The sequence below is a fragment of the Pleurodeles waltl genome, chromosome 7 (genome assembly GCF_031143425.1).
Source record: "Pleurodeles waltl isolate 20211129_DDA chromosome 7, aPleWal1.hap1.20221129, whole genome shotgun sequence".
Classification (NCBI taxonomy): Eukaryota; Metazoa; Chordata; class Amphibia; order Caudata; family Salamandridae; genus Pleurodeles; species Pleurodeles waltl.
In genome coordinates this window covers 1,533,533,915-1,533,551,676 of record NC_090446.1, presented here as the reverse complement: position 1 = coordinate 1,533,551,676, position 17,762 = coordinate 1,533,533,915, and the positions used below count along the sequence as shown (strand labels likewise).

General features: G+C 48.3%; 1 protein-coding gene across 1 annotated transcript in view; it reads right to left on the bottom strand.

The window, feature by feature from the left end:
• Positions 1 to 17,762, bottom strand: part of TMEM145 (transmembrane protein 145) — a 167,797-nt gene that overhangs the window by 7,216 nt on the left and 142,819 nt on the right. The window contains exons 10-13 of the mRNA XM_069201402.1: positions 10,094 to 10,172; positions 6,845 to 6,938; positions 5,681 to 5,853; positions 1,457 to 1,577 (exon numbers count right to left, since the gene is read on the bottom strand). Of these exons, the coding sequence (XP_069057503.1) occupies positions 1,457 to 1,577; positions 5,681 to 5,853; positions 6,845 to 6,938; positions 10,094 to 10,172 (467 nt within the window). The remainder of the gene's footprint in view (positions 1 to 1,456; positions 1,578 to 5,680; positions 5,854 to 6,844; positions 6,939 to 10,093; positions 10,173 to 17,762) is intronic.

Sequence of the window (17,762 nt, the reverse complement as noted above, 5' to 3'; positions counted from 1 at the left end):
GCACTGTGTAGGAGCAGACCCTACTAGACACTGGCAACGTGGTAGGAGCAGACCCTATGAGACACAGGCACTGTGTAGGAGCAGACCCTACTAGATACAAGCACCAGGGTAGAAGCAGACTCTACTAGACACAGGCAGCATGTAGGAGCAGACCCTACTAGACACTGGCACCGTGTTGGAGCAGACCCTACAAGACATAGGTATCGCGTAGGAGCAGAGCGTACAAGACACAGGCACCATGTAGGAGCAGAGCCTACTAGATACAAGCAGCAGGGTAGGAGCAGACTTTACTAGACAAAGGCATCATGTAGGAGCAGACCCTATGAGACACAGGCACCGTGTAGGGGCAGACCCTACTAGATATAAGCACTGTGTAGGAGCAGACCCTACTAGACACAGGCACCATGTAGGAGCAGACCCTGCAAGACACAATCACCATTGTAGAAGCAGACCCTACTAGACACAGGCACCGTGTAGGAGCAGACCCTACAAGACAGAGGTACCAGATAGGAGCAGACCCTACTAGACACAAGCAATGTGGTAGGAGCGGACCCTACAAGCCAGAGGTACCACGTAGGAACAGACCCTACTAGAAACAAGCACTGTGGTAGGAGCAAACCCTATAAGACAGAGGTACCACGTAGGAGCAGACCCTACAAGACACAGGTACTGTATAAGAGCAGACCGCAGAACCTACAAGACAGAGGTACCACGTAGGAGCGGACCCTTACGAGACACAGGCACCGTGGTAGGAGCAGACTCTACTAGATACAAGCACCAGGGTAGCAGCAGACCCTAAGAGACACAGGCACCGTGGTAGGAGCATACCCTACTAGATACAAGCAACAGGGTAGCAGCAGACCCTAAGAGACACAGGCACCGTGGTAGGAGCATACCCTACTAGATACAAGCAACAGGGTAGCAGCAGACCCTAAGAGACACAGGCACCGTGGTAGGAGCATACCCTACTAGATACAAGCAACAGGGTAGCAGCAGACCCTAAGAGACACAGGCACCGTGGTAGGAGCATACCCTACTAGATACAAGCAACAGGGTAGCAGCAGACCCTAAGAGACACAGGCACCGTGGTAGGGGCATACCCTACTAGATACAAGCAACAGGGTAGCAGCAGACCCTAAGAGACACAGGCACCGTGGTAGGAGCAGACTCTACTAGATACAAGCACCAGGGTAGCAGCAGACCCTAAGAGACACAGGCACCGTGGTAGGAGCATACCCTACTAGATACAAGCAACAGGGTAGCAGCAGACCCTAAGAGACACAGGCACCGTGGTAGGAGCGGATCCTACTCAGAGAAGCCTCACAGCACCAGCACAAAAGATCTCTTGGTGGCTATGGAAGTATGTAAACTTCCACCTGCCTCACTCTGTGCAGAGGAGCCTTGTGCACAATGGGTGTGTGTGTAGTGTACTCACATTCACAGCTCTGCCACTCACCAAGAAGACAGCGTGCGCATACAGGTGGATACCCAGCTGGATGCCATTCACAATCTTCTCTCGGGCCCACTTGGGAATTCCAAAGTTTGCAATTAGTGCCATCACTGGAACAGCGAAGAACCTGCAAGGCAAACACGGAGTCGCAATTCAGTAGGAGACAGGGCACAAGAATCACAGGAATTAACATGTCCCTATGTTAGTGAGTGACGAAGCGACATGCGTGGGCTCAAGCAGTGCTTAATGTATTTTTCTGCATTAGGCAATTAATGCCAGGAAAGGACACCTACGGGAAAACCAGGACAAAAATAGACGGAAAAGTGTCACAAAGCCAGAAAGCAGAAATCTACAAGAGTGAGCTGAAAGGGCAGGGAGTGACTGTAAATGGATTAAAGAGGCCTAAGATGGCTTCAGGATCACACTGCCTCAGTATTCTGTGATCGCACATTAAAATGCAGCAGCCGCGTGTTTCAGAGGAAAGCTTTGGGCACCATCATGTTTTTATTTACAAATTAACCACTGGGCTCAAGGATCAGTGGTGAAAGATCCAGTTTTGGGCACTATCGTAGTCGAGTTTGGAGAGGACCAGGGCCTGGACGTCAGCAACAGAGGGTTGAGATGTTCTTCAACAGACTGAGGGCCTTGTTTAGATCTCAGTGGAGGGGAATGCTCCACAACAAACATGACGGATATGCAGTCCACCGTATCACAATCTCATTACATCCCAAGGAAATTGTAATACGGCCGGCAGACGGGATATCTGTCCCATTTGTGATGGAGTATTCCATCCGCCGAGATCTAAATCAGGCACGAGTCTCAGTTTTACGCCCTTCACTACACTTGTAACAGTGAGGTCAATCTGCAGGTAACTGTTCAGAACAAATAGAACAAGTCATTTCAAAGCAATGGTGGAGTTTGGAGAGGTTCCATCTTCAGTACAAGTCACATCCAACACTGAACGAAGAGTTTGGATGGCGAAGAGGAGCGGAGTAGATCCCCCGTCTTTTGAAGGCTGTGTAATGTATACTGATGAGACATTCAGCTCTGGGTTGTACCTGGGCAGTCAGTGAGGAGGCTGAAACCTCGTAGTGTTGTTACCCCATGGTGAAGCCGGCCATGATCTGCGTACTGATAGAAGGGCTTTTATGAATAGGCTGAGTGGTGGTGGGAAAAGATAGATCTTTGGGGAACCCACACTTTGTGAGACCTGGGGGGAAATTTGAGACATAAATCTTGGCCAGCAGTGCACCATCCTGCAGTAGCACAGTGAACCATTCAAGAACCATCCATTCATTTCCACGGCACAGCTCCATGATGATCAGAGGTGTCTGGTGGTCCCTTGCGTCACACAAAACTGAGCAGTCTTGGGGGAGGAGCAGACCAAGTCTCTCAATGCAGTAGCATAACGGAACTGGAGGGGGCTCCCCATCAAAGAACTCTCAAGCCAGGGTGTTGTGCTGAGGGGTCTTGGAGGTGACACACACTGCTTAGTTTGAGTGGGTAGTTTCAGGTCACTGGTGGGACCCACCAGCACTCTTTCTTGGCAGGTCAAAATCTATTTCTAATCATTAGACTTTGACCCAGAGCACGCTAGAGAAAAGCAGCCAAGGGGGAATCAGGAATAAGAGAAAGCCAGAAAATCAGTGACAAAGGATAAAGCAGAGATAGAAATGAACCTGCAAGAGTGAGATAAGGGGCAGGGAGAAGATGCTGGAGGAAAAAAGAGGCGTGAGTTGGAATCAAGACTAGAGAACCTGGTGTTTGGCAACCCTGACATTTGGCAGTGGCACTGGCAGATTTCTGACAGAAATGTGGACCCACCACTTACTTGTTCATGACGTAGGCACTGGTGAGTCGCATCCTCTGATGCCTGGAGAATGACAGTCTCACTGCAGCCTAATCTGAAGCCTGATTGGTGCACAATATTTTAGCACATATTATTTCCAGGATGCAGTCTTCAATTAAGGATCCACTTAGCTCCCACGGGTTTCTGCTTAGAATTAGCAGCATATAACTGGACAATAAGAGTCAGACCGAACATCAGACATCTACTTCGGTAGGTAGTCTACCTGCCCGCAGGCTCTGTGCTGTTGCTTCTGGGTATGGTGAGGTTGAGTCATAAACTATGGACAGCAGCAAGGGCTTAGTCATTGGACGATATTTTTCAAATGACCTATGTAGCTGGACAATTGTTAGATAATTTCTGTGTACCATCCAAGTTTTGAAAGGTTTCGGCTACTGGGGCTGAGGGTTTTGATAACCTATAGGGAGGTTGTATTTGAACAAACCTAGGTGTGTGGAGGGATGAGATCTAAAGTCTGCAGAGGTGACTCATTCTCCTGATCCTGCTTAGAGAAGCCCTCTGGAGATCAGAGCTTAGAGAAAACCTCTGGAGATAAGAGCTTAGAAAAGACCTGTGGAGATCAGACCTTAGAGAATCATCAGGAGATCAGAGCTTAAAGAAGACCTCTGGAGATCAGAGCTTAGAGTGGAGAACAGAGTAGGCATCTGGAGGATGAAGGTTAGAGAAGGCCTCTATAGGGTAGAGCTTAGAAAAGAACTGTGGAGGGCAATACTTAGAGAAGAACTGTGGAGGCCGGTGCTTAAAGACGAACTAAGGAGGGCGGTGCTTAGAGAAGAGCTGTGGAGGGCAGTGCTTAGAGAAGAACTCTAGAGGGCGGAGCTTAGAGAAGAACTGTGGAGGGCGGTGCACAGAGAAGAACTGTGGAGGGCAGTGCTTAGAGAAGAACTGTAGAGGGTGGAGCTTAGAGGAGAACGGTGAAGGGCGGTGCTTAGAGAAGAACTATAGAGGCCGGTGCTTAATGAAGAACTGTCAAGGGCGGTGCTTAGAGGAGAACTGTGGAAGGTGGTGCTTAGAGAGGAAATGTGGCGGGCGGTGCTAAGAGAAGAACTGTGGAGGGCGGTGCTTAGGGATGAACTGTGGAGGGCAGTGCTTAGGGATGAACTGTGGAGGGCGGTGCCTAGAGAAGAACTGTAGCAGACGGAGCTTAGAGAAGAAGTGTGGAGGGCAGTGCTTTGAGAAGAACTGTGGAGGCCAGTGCTTAATGAAGGACTGTTAAGGGTGGGGCTTAGAGGAGAACTGTGGAGGCCAGTCCTCCCAAAAAAACTGTGGAGGGCGGTGCTTAGCGATGAACTGTGCAGTGCAGTGCTTAGAGACGAACTGTGGAGGGCGGTGCTTAGAGAAGAACTGTGGAGGGCGGTGCTTAGAGAAGAACTGTAGAGCTTAGTGAAGGCAGCTGGAGTGCAGTGCTTAGCGAAGAACTATGGAGGGCAGAGCTTTCAGAAGAAATGTGTAGGGTGGAGCTTAGAGAAGGCAGCTGGAGGGCGGTGCTTAGAGAAGGCCTTCAAAGGGCAGAGCTTAGAGAAGGCAGCTAGAAGACATCAGAGAAGACATTCGGAGAGTGGAGCTTAGTGAAGACCTATTGGGACAAATCTTAGAGGAGAACTGGGGCGGGTCAGAGATTAGAGGAGGCAGCTAGAGGATGGAGAATAGAGGCCTACGGTGAACCGCTTGGACTCATCTAGTAATTAGCTGCTTTTAAAGCGGATCAAAGCTAATTGAATGCACTACTAATGAGCTCTAAAATCTTGAAATTCCCAAGAGTGAGAACTAAGAAACAATATGTCACACAACATTGAATGTCTATAAAAACACACAGTCATCTCAGTTAAAAATAAAAATATCCAAAAATACATGTAAAATGATTAGAGTGACAGTAGAACCTGACTCAAGTAGAGTGTTCACATACAAAAATATTCAGGCAGCAGCCAAATGTGTCCTCCCATCATCTGAGGGGATCTGTAGGAGGCCTGCGATGGCATTGCTCTTGGAAGCCTCTGCAGCTTCCAAGAGCTGCTTCAGACACAGCGGAGCTAGAAACTGAGCCATTTTAAGATTTCAGGTTCCAGCCCATCTTACAAGGTGCCACATGTATGCTGCTGTGAGTGAGAGCTCAACCCAACATCCAAATGTGTGAGTCTCACTCACAATGAGTGAGAATTGAAATCTCGCCAACTAGTTTTACACGCCATTGATGTGGAATTTTCAAGCACTTTAATTCACTGATGAGGCCCTCACACTGGTTCTTATTAGAGTTATCTTTACTGTGAAAAATACAACCGATACACATAGGCACAAAAAAAAAAACACACACACACACAAAGAGGCCTTCCAGTGGCAGCAAGAAAGAGGGAAACATTACATACCAGAGCGTGTAAGCAGCAAAAAAGGGTACGTAGAAGGCCTGTTTCTCTGGGTACTGCTTCAACGTGATGAGGATGGCGTAGCAGAACCAGATGTAGGCGATGAACTGCAGCGCAATATTGCCATATCCCGCTGGGGACTCGTAGGTGTACAGCACCTGTGCTGGGTCAAAAAACTGTCCCAGGGCAGAAACCCAGGGGGCGGGGATGAGGGAAGCGGGGAACAGGCAAGGGGGGCAAGGGGGGGGGGGAAGGGGGTGGACACCGTAGGAGAGAGAAGGAGAAAGAAAGAGAAATAGGAGCATTAATATACAATTAGCATTAACAACGTATTTATTTTTACTGAGCGGTTCTACTTTGTTGTAGTGTCTTAGTACTTTCATTAAAAGGTGTTACTAGAAGTAATGCAATGATATTCGATTTATGAAACTTATTTTGATGAAAATCTAAGTCACCCCGGATGAGAGTCATACCCATAATCTGAGGCTTACATTTAAGATAGACAGGTGACTCCATGGCATTAGGGACACACTTCTCTAAGTTCAGGCTTTCCTTAAGTAACTTTTGCAACCTGGGATTGTATTCCTGGTTTGCGTCATTTATACCAACAGCATTAACACACCTAAAAAAATTACTTTAAAAAGCACTGGCAATGTCAAAAGGTCTGTCTTCATAGGAATGTTGGATGGTATTGTGATTATAGGTAAATAGCATGACAATGAATATGTATTTGTGTGGAAGTAAAGAACTGTAGAATAACATTGGTGTAGGTTAAAAGGTCAGTTAAGAGTTGCACTGTCAAGCCAGACCTAAACATCCATGTAGGTTAATGACTGCCCTCCTCCCATCTGTGCTGAAAGTTCAAACAAAATAATCACAGCTTCATGGAGAGCAAGCACTTTTTTATGTGGAAGCACGCAACTTCTGCCCAATCGAAACATGTACTCCTGACTCCCAACATGTGGGTGGAGTCAAAGCCCCTCTCTAGCGATGCTTTCTTAATTGCCTGGCGACAGCAGCATTGTAAAATCAGACCATAAAAACAGAGACGCCAATGGCAGCCACAGCTGACAGGGTTTCATCTGGTAACCATGGTAACCTTTAACTCACTGAGCTCTCCTGCCACCAAAATGAACTGCAGTAAATAAGACAGATACCCTCCCTCACCTGGGCCTCGTGGATGAACAGCACTGTGTGCGTCATGGTGTACAGCGTCATGTAGACCGACAGCTTGATGGAGCCCATACGACTGATGCGGCCCCTGCAAGGGGAGAGACAGCGGGTCAAAAAGGATCCTATGCACCTAGAGCATCAATAGGGATACTAGGGAAACAACACCTGGAGGTGATGATCAAAGGAAAGATGGAGAGAGAGAGAGAGAGAGAGAGAGGGAGAGACAGAGGGACTGATTTAGATCTCAACGGGGGGAATACTCAGTTTCAAATGTGACAGAATATTCCGTCTGCCGTATTACGATCACATTAGGATTTAATGAGAACTTAATATGGCGGACGGGATATCCATCATGTTTGCTACAGAGTATTCCCCTTTGCTGAGATCTAAATCAGGCCCAAAGAGTTTAAAGGAATGAAAGAGGGATTTGAGGCTTAAGGACCAGGGGGCACTGACCCTTATGAGAGACAGAGTGCGACCATGTGGAGCAGACAGTAATCAGTGTCAGTGCAAGCTTCATCGCAAAGATGTACATCAGAGGCAGCAGCAGTGCAAGCTTCATCGTACAGATGTACAGGAGAGGCAGCAGCAGTGCAAGCTTCATCACACAGCTGCACAGGAGGGGCAGCAGCAGTGCAAGCTTCATCGCAAAGATGTACATCAGAGGCAGCAGCAGTGCAAGCTTCATCGTACAGATGTACAGGAGAGGCAGCAGCAGTGCAAGCTTCATCGCAAAGATGTACAGGAGAGGCAGCAGCAGTGCAAGCTTCATCGTACAGATGTACAGGAGAGGCAGCAGCAGTGCAAGCTTCATCGTACAGATGTACAGCAGAGGCAGGAGCAGTGCAAGCTTCCCTCATACACACTGATGTACAGCAGAGGCAGGAGCAGTGCAAGCTTCATCACGCAGAGGTACAGCAGAGGCAGGAGCAGTGCGAGCTTCATCGTACAGAGGTACAGCAGAGGCAGGAGCAGTGCAAGCATCCCTCATACACACAGATGTACAGCAGAGGCAGCAGCAGTGCAAGCTTCATCGTACAGATGTACAGGAGAGGCAGCAGCAGTGCAAGCTTCATCGTACAGATGTACAGCAGAGGCAGGAGCAGTGCAAGCTTCCCTCATACACACTGATGTACAGCAGAGGCAGGAGCAGTGCAAGCATCCCTCATACACACAGATGTACAGCAGAGGCAGGAGCAGTGCAAGCTTCATCGTACACATGTACAGCAGAGGCAGGAGCAGTGCAAGCTTCATCACACAGCTGCACAGGAGGGGCAGCAGCAGTGCAAGCTTCATCACACAGAGGTATAGCAGAGGCAGGAGCAGTGCAAGCATCCCTCATACACACAGATGTACAGCAGAGGCAGGAGCAGTGCAAGCTTCATCGTACAGATGTACATCAGAGGCAGGAGCAGTGCAAGCTTCATTGTACAGATGTACAGCAGAGGCAGGAGCAGTGCAAGCATCCCTCATACACACAGATGTACAGCAGAGGCAGGAGTAGTGCAAGCTTCATTGTACAGATGTACAGCAGAGGCAGGAGCAGTGCAAGCTTCATCGTACAGATGTACAGCAGAGGCAGGAGTAGTGCAAACAGTGCAAGCTTCATCGTACATATGTACATCAGAGGCAGCAGCAGTGCAAGCTTCATCGTACAGATGTACAGCAGAGGCAGGAGTAGTGCAAGCTTCATTGTACAGATGTACAGCAGAGGCAGGAGCAGTGCAAGCTTCATCGTACAGATGTACAGCAGAGGCAGGAGCAGTGCAAGCTTCATCGTACACATGTACAGCAGAGGCAGTAGCAGTGCAAGCTTCATCACACAGCTGCACAGGAGGGGCAGCAGCAGTGCAAGCTTCATCACACAGAGGTACAGCAGAGGCAGGAGCAGTGCAAGCATCCCTCATACACACAGATCTACAGCAGAGGCAGGAGCAGTGCAAGCTTCATCGTACAGGTGTACAGCAGAGGCAGGAGCAGTGCAAGCTTCCCTCATACACACTGATGTACAGCAGAGGCAGGGGCAGTGCAAGTTTCATCACACAGAGGTACAGCAGAGGCAGCAGCAGTGCAAGCTTCATCACACAGAGGTACGGCAGAGACAGGAGAAGGGCAAGCTTCATCACACAGAGGTACAGCAGAGGCAGCAGCAGTGCAAGTTTCATCACACAGAGGTACAGGAGAGGCAGGAACAGTGCAAGCTTCATCGTACAGATGTACAGCAGAGGCAGCAGCAGTGCTAGCTTCATCGTACAGATGTACAGCAGAGGCAGGAGCAGTGCAAGCTTCCCTCATACACACAGATGTACAGCAGAGGCAGGGGCAGTGCAAGTTTCATCACACAGAGGTACAATAGAGGCAGCAGAAGTGCAAGCTTCATCACGCAGAGGTACAGCAGAGGCAGGAGCAGTGCAAGCTTCCCTCATACACACTGATGTACAGCAGAGGCAGCAGCAGTGCAAGCTTCATCACACAGAGGTACAGCAGAGGCAGGAGCAGTGCAAGCATCCCTCATACACACAGATGTACAGCAGAGGCAGGAGCAGTGCAAGCATCCCTCATACACACAGATGTACAGCAGAGGCAGGAGCAGTGCAAGCTTCATCACGCAGGGGTACAGCAGAGGCAGGAGCAGTGCAAGTTTCATCACACAGCTGCACAGGAGGGGCAGGGGCAGTGCATGTTTCATCACGCAGGGGTACAGCAGAAGCAGAGGCAGTGCAAGCTACATCACACAGAGGTACAGCAGAGGCAGGAGCAGTGCAAGCTTCATCACACAGAGGTACGGCAGAGGCAGGAGAAGGGCAAGCTTCATCACACACAAAGGTACAGCAGAGGCAGGAGCAGTGCAAGCTTCATCACACAACTGTACAGGAGAGGCAGGAGCAGTGCAAGCTTCATCACACAGAGGTACAGCAGAGGCAGGAGCAGTGCAAGCATCCCTCATACACACAGATGTACAGCAGAGGCAGGAGCAGTGCAAGCTTCATCGTACAGATGTACAGCAGAGGCAGGAGCAGTGCAAGCTTCATCACACAACTGTACAGGAGGGGCAGGAGCAGTGCAAGCTTCACCACACAGAGGTAGAGTAGAGGCAGGGGCAGTTCAAGCTTCCCTCGTACAGAGGTACAGCAGAGGCTGAATAATTTCAAGCTTCACTTACACACAACAAGGTACAGAGCAGAGCATGCTTTCCCCACTCACAGTAGAGGTACAGTCTGACTCTACCTGTCTCTTCCTTACCTGGTGACAGTGAATCCTTTCCCCAAAAGAATCAGCATCAGTAAAAACACGAGGAAACTGGCTGAGAAGAGGAGCTTCGCTGTGAGGAGAAAACCAAACAGGGATTCAGCACCCAGAGTAAAAGGAAGACAAGTGCTTGTGAGCAGTCAGGTACTGGCAGATGAACATGGGTAGTATGCACTGCGATGCACGAGTGGTGCTAAGCATGGGCGCTGTATGCTGTCCCGACAGCACTAGCTCCTTGAAGCATTACACAGCAGGATCGAACAGTCCTTCCATTGGGTGATTTCCCCTTCTGAGTACGCATTGTGAAGATATTAGTTGGGGTGCCAAGGCCCCTTGTGACTAAACACTATTTAGTGAAATTGCATGGGCGTTGGTCTCTTTTCCATCAGGTGTCCTATCTATTGGTTGGTTCTGATGAGAACCCCGCTTCTTTTTAGAGGGTTGAAACGCCGTCGACTATAATTTAAGTGAACCTAACTACGTGCCCCTTTGAAATCAATTGAGTTATGTATATGGACATTTGGTTAACTTAGGTCACTTGCAATTGAAATATAGGAAACCTAGATTTGAAATGTGGTGAATATTTGTGACTTTTTTGTTGTATGGTTTTGCGGGCTCAGTTTGTGTGGGACACCTTCACTTTAAATGTCTTTTTGTTTGTATGTTTGGTTATATGAATATAATTCTTACTGGATTATCAAAGGGGCTCTGTTCTTCCTCTCAGTCATCCTAGAAATATATTATTGATGCGATTGCGCTAACTCAGGCCCGTAGCCCGCACTCATCGCTGACGGAGTGGCACGGAGATTCGGCATACTGTAACACGCAGTAAGATAACCATTACGAGTTGCTTCTGATCTGTAGTCGTCCGAAAGATATTTGGGGCTCTACCAGGCCTAGCATGGTAGGGCCAGTGAGAAAGAGATGGCTGCAGTGGTGGATGATGTAGCTGCTCAGTGAATGGGGATTAAGGGCCAGATGTATCAAGCAGTTTTGCCCGTTCTGTGTCTATGGGAAAATGTGTTCGTACATATGGCCGTAAATGTGCTGTGAAGTATGTCTGGTTCAATCTAGTTGTATGTGTTTTGACATTACATGCGAATGTAGGAAGTTGGCTCTGTGTGCACTATTTCAAAGTCAGGAATAGTATACACAGAGTCCAAGGGTTCCCCTTAGAGGTAAGATAGTGGCAAAAAGAGATAATACTAATGCTCTATTTTGTGGTAGTGTGGTCGAGCAGTAGGCTTATCAAAGGAGTAGTGTTAATCATTTGTTGTACATACACACAGGCAATAAATGAGGAACACACACTCAGAGACAATTCCAGGCCAATAGGTTTTTGTATAGAAAAATATATTTTCTTAGTTTATTTTAAGAACCACAGGTTCAAATTCTACATGTAATATCTCATTTGAAAGGTATTGCAGGTAAGTACTTTAGGAACTTTGAATAATCACAATAGCATATATACTTTTTACATAAAACACATTTAGCTGTTTTAAAAGTGGACACACTGCAATTTTCACAGTTCCTAGGGGAGGTAAAGTAATGTTAGTTCTTGCAGGTAAGTAAACCACCTATGGGGTTCAAATTGGGGTCCAAGGTAGCCCACCGTTGGGGGTTCAGAGCAACCCCAAAGTCACCACACCAGCAGCTCAGGGCCGGTCAGGTGCAGAGTTCAAAGTGGTGCCCAAAACGCATAGGCTTCAATGGAGAGAAGGGGGTGCCCCGGTTCCAGTCTGCCAGCAGGTAAGTACCTGCGTCTTCGGAGGGCAGACCAGGGGGGTTTTGTAGGGCACCGGGGGGGACACAAGCTCACACAAAAAGTACACCCTCAGCGGCACTTGGGCGGCCGGGTGCAGTGTGCACACACAAGTCGGGTTTCCAATGGATTTCAATGGGAGACCAAGGGGTCTCTTCAGCGGTGCAGGCAGGCAAGGGGGGGGGGCTCCTCGGGGTAGCCACCACCTGGGCAAGGGAGAGGGCCTCCTGGGGGTCACTCCTGCACTGGAGTTCCGATCCTTCAGGTGCTGGGGGCTGCGGGTGCAGGGTCTTTTCCAGCCGTCAGGATTTTAGAGTCAGGCAGTCGCGGTCAGGGGGAGTCTCGGGATTCCCTCTGCAGGCGTCACTGTGGGGGCTCAGGGGGGACAACTTTGGTTACTCACAGTCTCGGAGTCGCCGGAGGGTCCTCCCTGAGGTGTTGGTTCTCCACCAGTCGAGTCGGGGTCGCCGGGTGCAGTGTTGCAAGTCTCACGCTTCTTGCGGGGATTGCAGGGGTCTTTAAATCTGCTCCTCTGGAAACAAAGTTGCAGTCTTTGTTGAACAGGGCCGCTGTTCTCGGGAGTTTCTTGGTCTTTTGGAAGCAGGGCAGTCCTCTGAGGATTCAGAGGTCGCTGGTCCTGGGGAAAGCGTCGCTGGAGCAGGTTTCTTTAGAAGGCAGGAGACAGGCCGGTAGGACTGGGGCCAAAGCAGTTGGTGTCTTCTTTCTTCTTCTGCAGGGGTTTTCAGCTCAGCAGTCTTCTTCTTCGGTAAGTTGCAGGAATCTAAATTCTTAGGTTCAGGGGGGCCCTTAAATACTAAATTTAAGGGCGTGTTTAGGTCTGGGGGGTTAGTAGCCAATGGCTACTAGCCCTGAGGGTGGGTACACCCTCTTTGTGCCTCCTCCCAAGGGGAGGGGGTCACATTCCTATCCCTATTGGGGGAATCCTCCATCTGCAAGATGGAGGATTTCTAAAAGTTAGAGTCACTTCAGCTCAGGACACCTTAGGGGCTGTCCTGACTGGCCAGTGACTCCTCCTTGTTATTCTCATTATCTCCTCTGGCCTTGCCGCCAAAAGTGGGGCCGTGGCCAGAGGGGGCGGGCAACTCCACTAGCTGGAGTGCCCTGCGGTGCTGGAACAAAGGGGGTAAGCCTTTGAGGCTCACCGCCAGGTGTTACAGCTCCTGCCTGGGGGAGGTGATAGCATCTCCACCCAGTGCAGGCTTTGTTACAGGCCACATAGTGACAAAGGCACTCTCCCCATGTGGCCAGCAACATGTCTCGAGTGTGGCAGGCTGCTAGAACCAGTCAGCCTACACGGGTAGTTGGATTAGGTTTCAGGGGGCACCTCTAAGGTGCCCTCTGGGGTGTATTTTACAATAAAATGTACACTGGCATCAGTGTGCATTTATTGTGCTGAGAAGTTTGATACCAAACTTCCCAGTTTTCAGTGTAGCCATTATGGTGCTGTGGAGTCCGTGTTTGACAGACTCCCAGACCATATACTCTTATGGCTACCCTGCACTTACAATGTCTAAGGTTTGGCTTAGACACTGTAGGGGCACAGTGCTCATGCACTGGTGCCCTCACCTATGGTATAGTGCACCCTGCCTTAGGGCTGTAAGGCCTACTAGAGGGGTGACTTATCTATACTGCATAGGCAGTGTGAGGTTGGCATGGCACCCTGAGGAGAGTGCCATGTCGACTTACTTGTTTTGTTCTCACCAGCACACACAAGCTGGCAAGCAGTGTGTCTGTGCTGATTGAGGGGTCCCTAGGGTGGCATAAGATATGCTGCATCCCTTAGAGACCTTCCCTGGCATCAGGGCCCTTGGTACCAGGGGTTCCAGTTACAAGGGACTTATCTGGATGCCAGGGTGTGTCAATTGTGGAATCAAAAGTACAGGTTAGGGAAGGAACACTGGTGCTGGGGCCTGGTTAGCAGACCTCAGCACACTTTCAATTCAAAACATAGAATCAGCAAAGGCAAAAAGTCAGCGGGTAACCATGCCAAGGAGGCATTTCCTTACACATGCGCTCTCCCAAAGTGCTCATATACCTGGGTCTGCTACTGAGCTTGGCTTTGGCAGGGGACAGACCCCCCTACCCAACCTCGGGGGGAAATACCCATGTGGATGTTCCATCCAAAACACTGACCCATCCTGATGTTCTTGTTGTCTTCAGTCTTGTAGCCTCGACTCGCTCCCTTGTCTATACACACTGTACTTGTCAGCTCTAAGCCATGCCAGTGTTTCTCATGTCATTATTTGCTGTATGGTTGATTTAAAATATAAATAAAGTTAAAAAACTGTGAGTTTGAAGGACGTTTAGAGAAGCCTCATTGTGAACAATCCTGAGAAAATGTGTAGATTATCTCTGTGTACGGTAAAATGATTGGAGCATTTCATGGGAACCGTGTGTAGGTGTAGCAAATGTTAAAATTGTGTGATTTAAGATAGTGCAATGGAGACGAGAAATCAGAACCTTTCAAACCTTCCCCCAGGCAAATGGCATACATGCTTTTGTTCACTTCAAGACAACTTAGATAAGAGTGGGTGCCCTATTTAAGGAAGAACTAACATACTTAACTAATCCTTTGAGAAAACTTCAGATTAATTTGCTCTTGCTTATTTGACTTTTTTGGTCAAACTTGTTTTTATTAGGTTGAATTTCATACAGGCAGTACATTAGACAATTTACTGTGCGAGAACTGTCTGAGCATGGTTGCTAATTAAATACACATCATTGTACGAGACAGTATCATCATCAACTTTGACATAAGCTGAAGTTCCAACCAGTTTCATTAATTAATACAAAAAGAGGAGAGAAAGAAAACCCAAATAACATATAAGAATATACAAACATGAATTGGAGTTGGGAGGTAACAAGGCTATATCGTGAATTTTATAACTCTAAGGCAGACAAGCGGTCATATATGTCCTCTTCAAGAGGGGGGTTTGGGGGGGGCTTGGAGATGAGCATAGTTCATGGATAACTGGGCTGGAGGGGGGAGATCCCTCAACAAACGGGCCGCTTCTTTCAATTTGAAATAAGTGCAGTGCTCTAGTACTAGTGGGGCAAACAGTCAGTGGGAGGCCTCTTGACAAATAAGATACTAGTGGACCCCATATACATCCAAAGTTTTTAAAGTCATCGGTAAAGATGCCCGCCATCCTTACCATTGTCAGTGCTCTCCAGTGACGAGCTTGCCATTGAGTGAGCTCTGGGGCTTCTTTCTTTTTCCAGGCTGCCGTTATCGCCATTTTAGCAGCGCCTAGACAAAGCCACATAATTGACCTGTCTGCTCCTGTTTGATACTGGAGAGTGTCATCTCCTAGACCTAAGCGGGGCAGTGATCTGTGTTCGTTAAGGGGTATCCCAGTATATCTTTCATGTGAGCCAAAGTTTAATTCCAGAAGGGGCGGATCGTAGGGCAATCCCACCATATGTGTCTGAAATCACCTTGTATCCCACACCCTCTCCAGCACAGATCTGATGTGTCTGGAAATATATTCTTCAGTTTTGTAGGGTAAAGGTACCAGTCGTACATAATCTTATAGTGGGCTTCTCTCAGGGTCATAGAGCGGTTGTATTTTCGTATGTCTCGGTATAATTTATCCCATTGTGTGTCGAGAATGTCATCCCCCTGCACACGCTCCCAGAAGTTGTGGTGGCGGGGTCTTGTTGGACTGCCTGTGGTGGATAGTAGGGCACAGAGGTGGGAAATACTCCCCTTAGGAGGGCCAGCCCGGCGTATGGATTGTTTGAATGGTGTGAACTGTCTCTTGGCAGCCTGTTGATTCTCAGCTTTTAGTGCCCAGAGGCTCAGTTGAGTGTAGCAATAGAATTTGGTGTCTGGAAGATAAAGTTTTCTCTTACAGTTCTCAAATGTCAGTATGTCAGTATTGTGGAACAAGTCTGCTAGTACCAGGCACCCCCCCCCTCTCGCCACTTATCAAATGGTCCTGGTAGTAGGGCAGGGGGAAAGGCTGGATTATAATGTGGTGGTGTGTGTGGGGAGGGGAAGGTCGTCCAACCTCTTGCTTTTGTTACCTCATCCCAGACCTTCAGTGTGGTTTTTAGCGGTGTGCTAAGATATGCATTACAGGGGCGTTCTGCCGTAGGTTTCCACAATACATCCCAGATTACTTTCCCACTATAGTCCGTCCATGTGGAGCCAGTGTTTATCGGACTATCTAAGGGACCATTCCATGACTACTCTTAATTGGGAAGCTTTATAATATAACTGGACATCTGGTATACTCAGACCACCCATATAAACCGCACAATAAGGGTACGGATAGTTGAGAAAAGTGCACGATCAACTTCATGGAAGGCTCCGAAATAGGTAGTGTATCTTGGGCAAAAGTGTAATTTTAATGGCGTTGATCCTCCCCAACCATGAGAGATAAGATGGGGCCCACTGTTTCAGGGTGTCTTGTATGCTTGTCAGTAGCGGGGAGTAGCTGGCCATGTGAAGGTCAGCTGTACGTGGTGTGATTTTAATACCTGGGTAGGCTATTTCTTTCTTTGCCTATTGGAAAGGTGTAGAGGCTGCCAGCAGTTCCATCTTCGATGGGGGCATGGTCAGATTCATCATGTAGGACTTGGAAAGATTTACTTTAAATCCTGCCACCTCTTCGAAGAGACGAAGTTCCTCTTGCAGGGAAGAGCTTGAGGAGGCAGGATCTGTCAATGTCAAAAGAACATAATCCGCGAATAGCGATATTTTATGTTCTATCGTCTCAAAGGTGATCCTGTGAATGGTGGGTGATGCACAAATAAGCGCTGCTAACGGCTCTATACTAACAGCAAACAACAAGGGGGAGAGAGGACACCCCTGTCTCATCCCCATGATCAGCGGAAATGGCTGTACCATTTATCAAAACTCTGGAGAATGGAGCTACATAGTTGTCTCTGATCATCTTGATAAATGTCTCACAGAACCCATAGGCCCTAAGGACCTGTGTCATGAAGGCCCAGTCTACTCAATCAAATGCCTTTTCGGCATCTGGACATAATAGAATGGCGGGATCTTTTACTAATGAACTTTTCCAATAGGTGTTTCACTCTACGAATGTTGTTGTGTGTCTGGCACCCCTTTACAAGCCCCGATTGGTCCGGATGTACCAGATCAAGAAATAGATCTTCGAGACAAGAGGTCAATATCTTAGCGCAGAGTTTTTCATCCAAATTCAGGAAAGCTATTGGTTTATAGGAGCTACAGACTTGGCGGTCTTTCCCCAGTTTGGAAAGGACCGCAATAGCAGCCTCACCCATTGTATTTGTGGTGGCTCCTGATGTACCTATGTAGTTAAATAGGGTGAGAAGATAGGGCGTTAGTTCTGAGCTATACGTTTTATAGAATTGAGCCGCTAAACGATCTGGCCCTGGCGACTTGTGTAGTTTAAGGCGGTTTATCGCTATCTGTACCTCAGTCTCCTCAATGGGCACCCCCGATTGTTTGCTGTGTGCTGCCGTGACTTTGGGAAGGTCAATATTTCTCCAAATACTCCACTTGGGAGGTATTTAAGGTGGGTGTTGCTGTGAATAGATCTCAGTAGAACCTACCAAATATCTTTGCCTTCTCTACATCTGAATTAGTCAATTCATTAGTAGGTTTTCATATATCCCCTATGTATTCTCTTTGCCTTTTCATGCATAACTGTCTAGCTAGGTGTGAACCCACCTTGTTCCCCTGCTCATAAGACGTTCTCTGTAGATGTAGCAGTGTGAGTTCTGCTCTATTTGAATATATAGCATCCAATTTGCCCCTTAAAGCCGTCATCGAGCACTGAAGGGGTATGGTCAGGTGAGCTTTGTGTGTCTCTTCGGCTGTGCGTAATTCCGCCTCTTATGCGAGGCGCTCCTTTGTCCTCTGTTTATTTAGTGGTGCCATTAGGG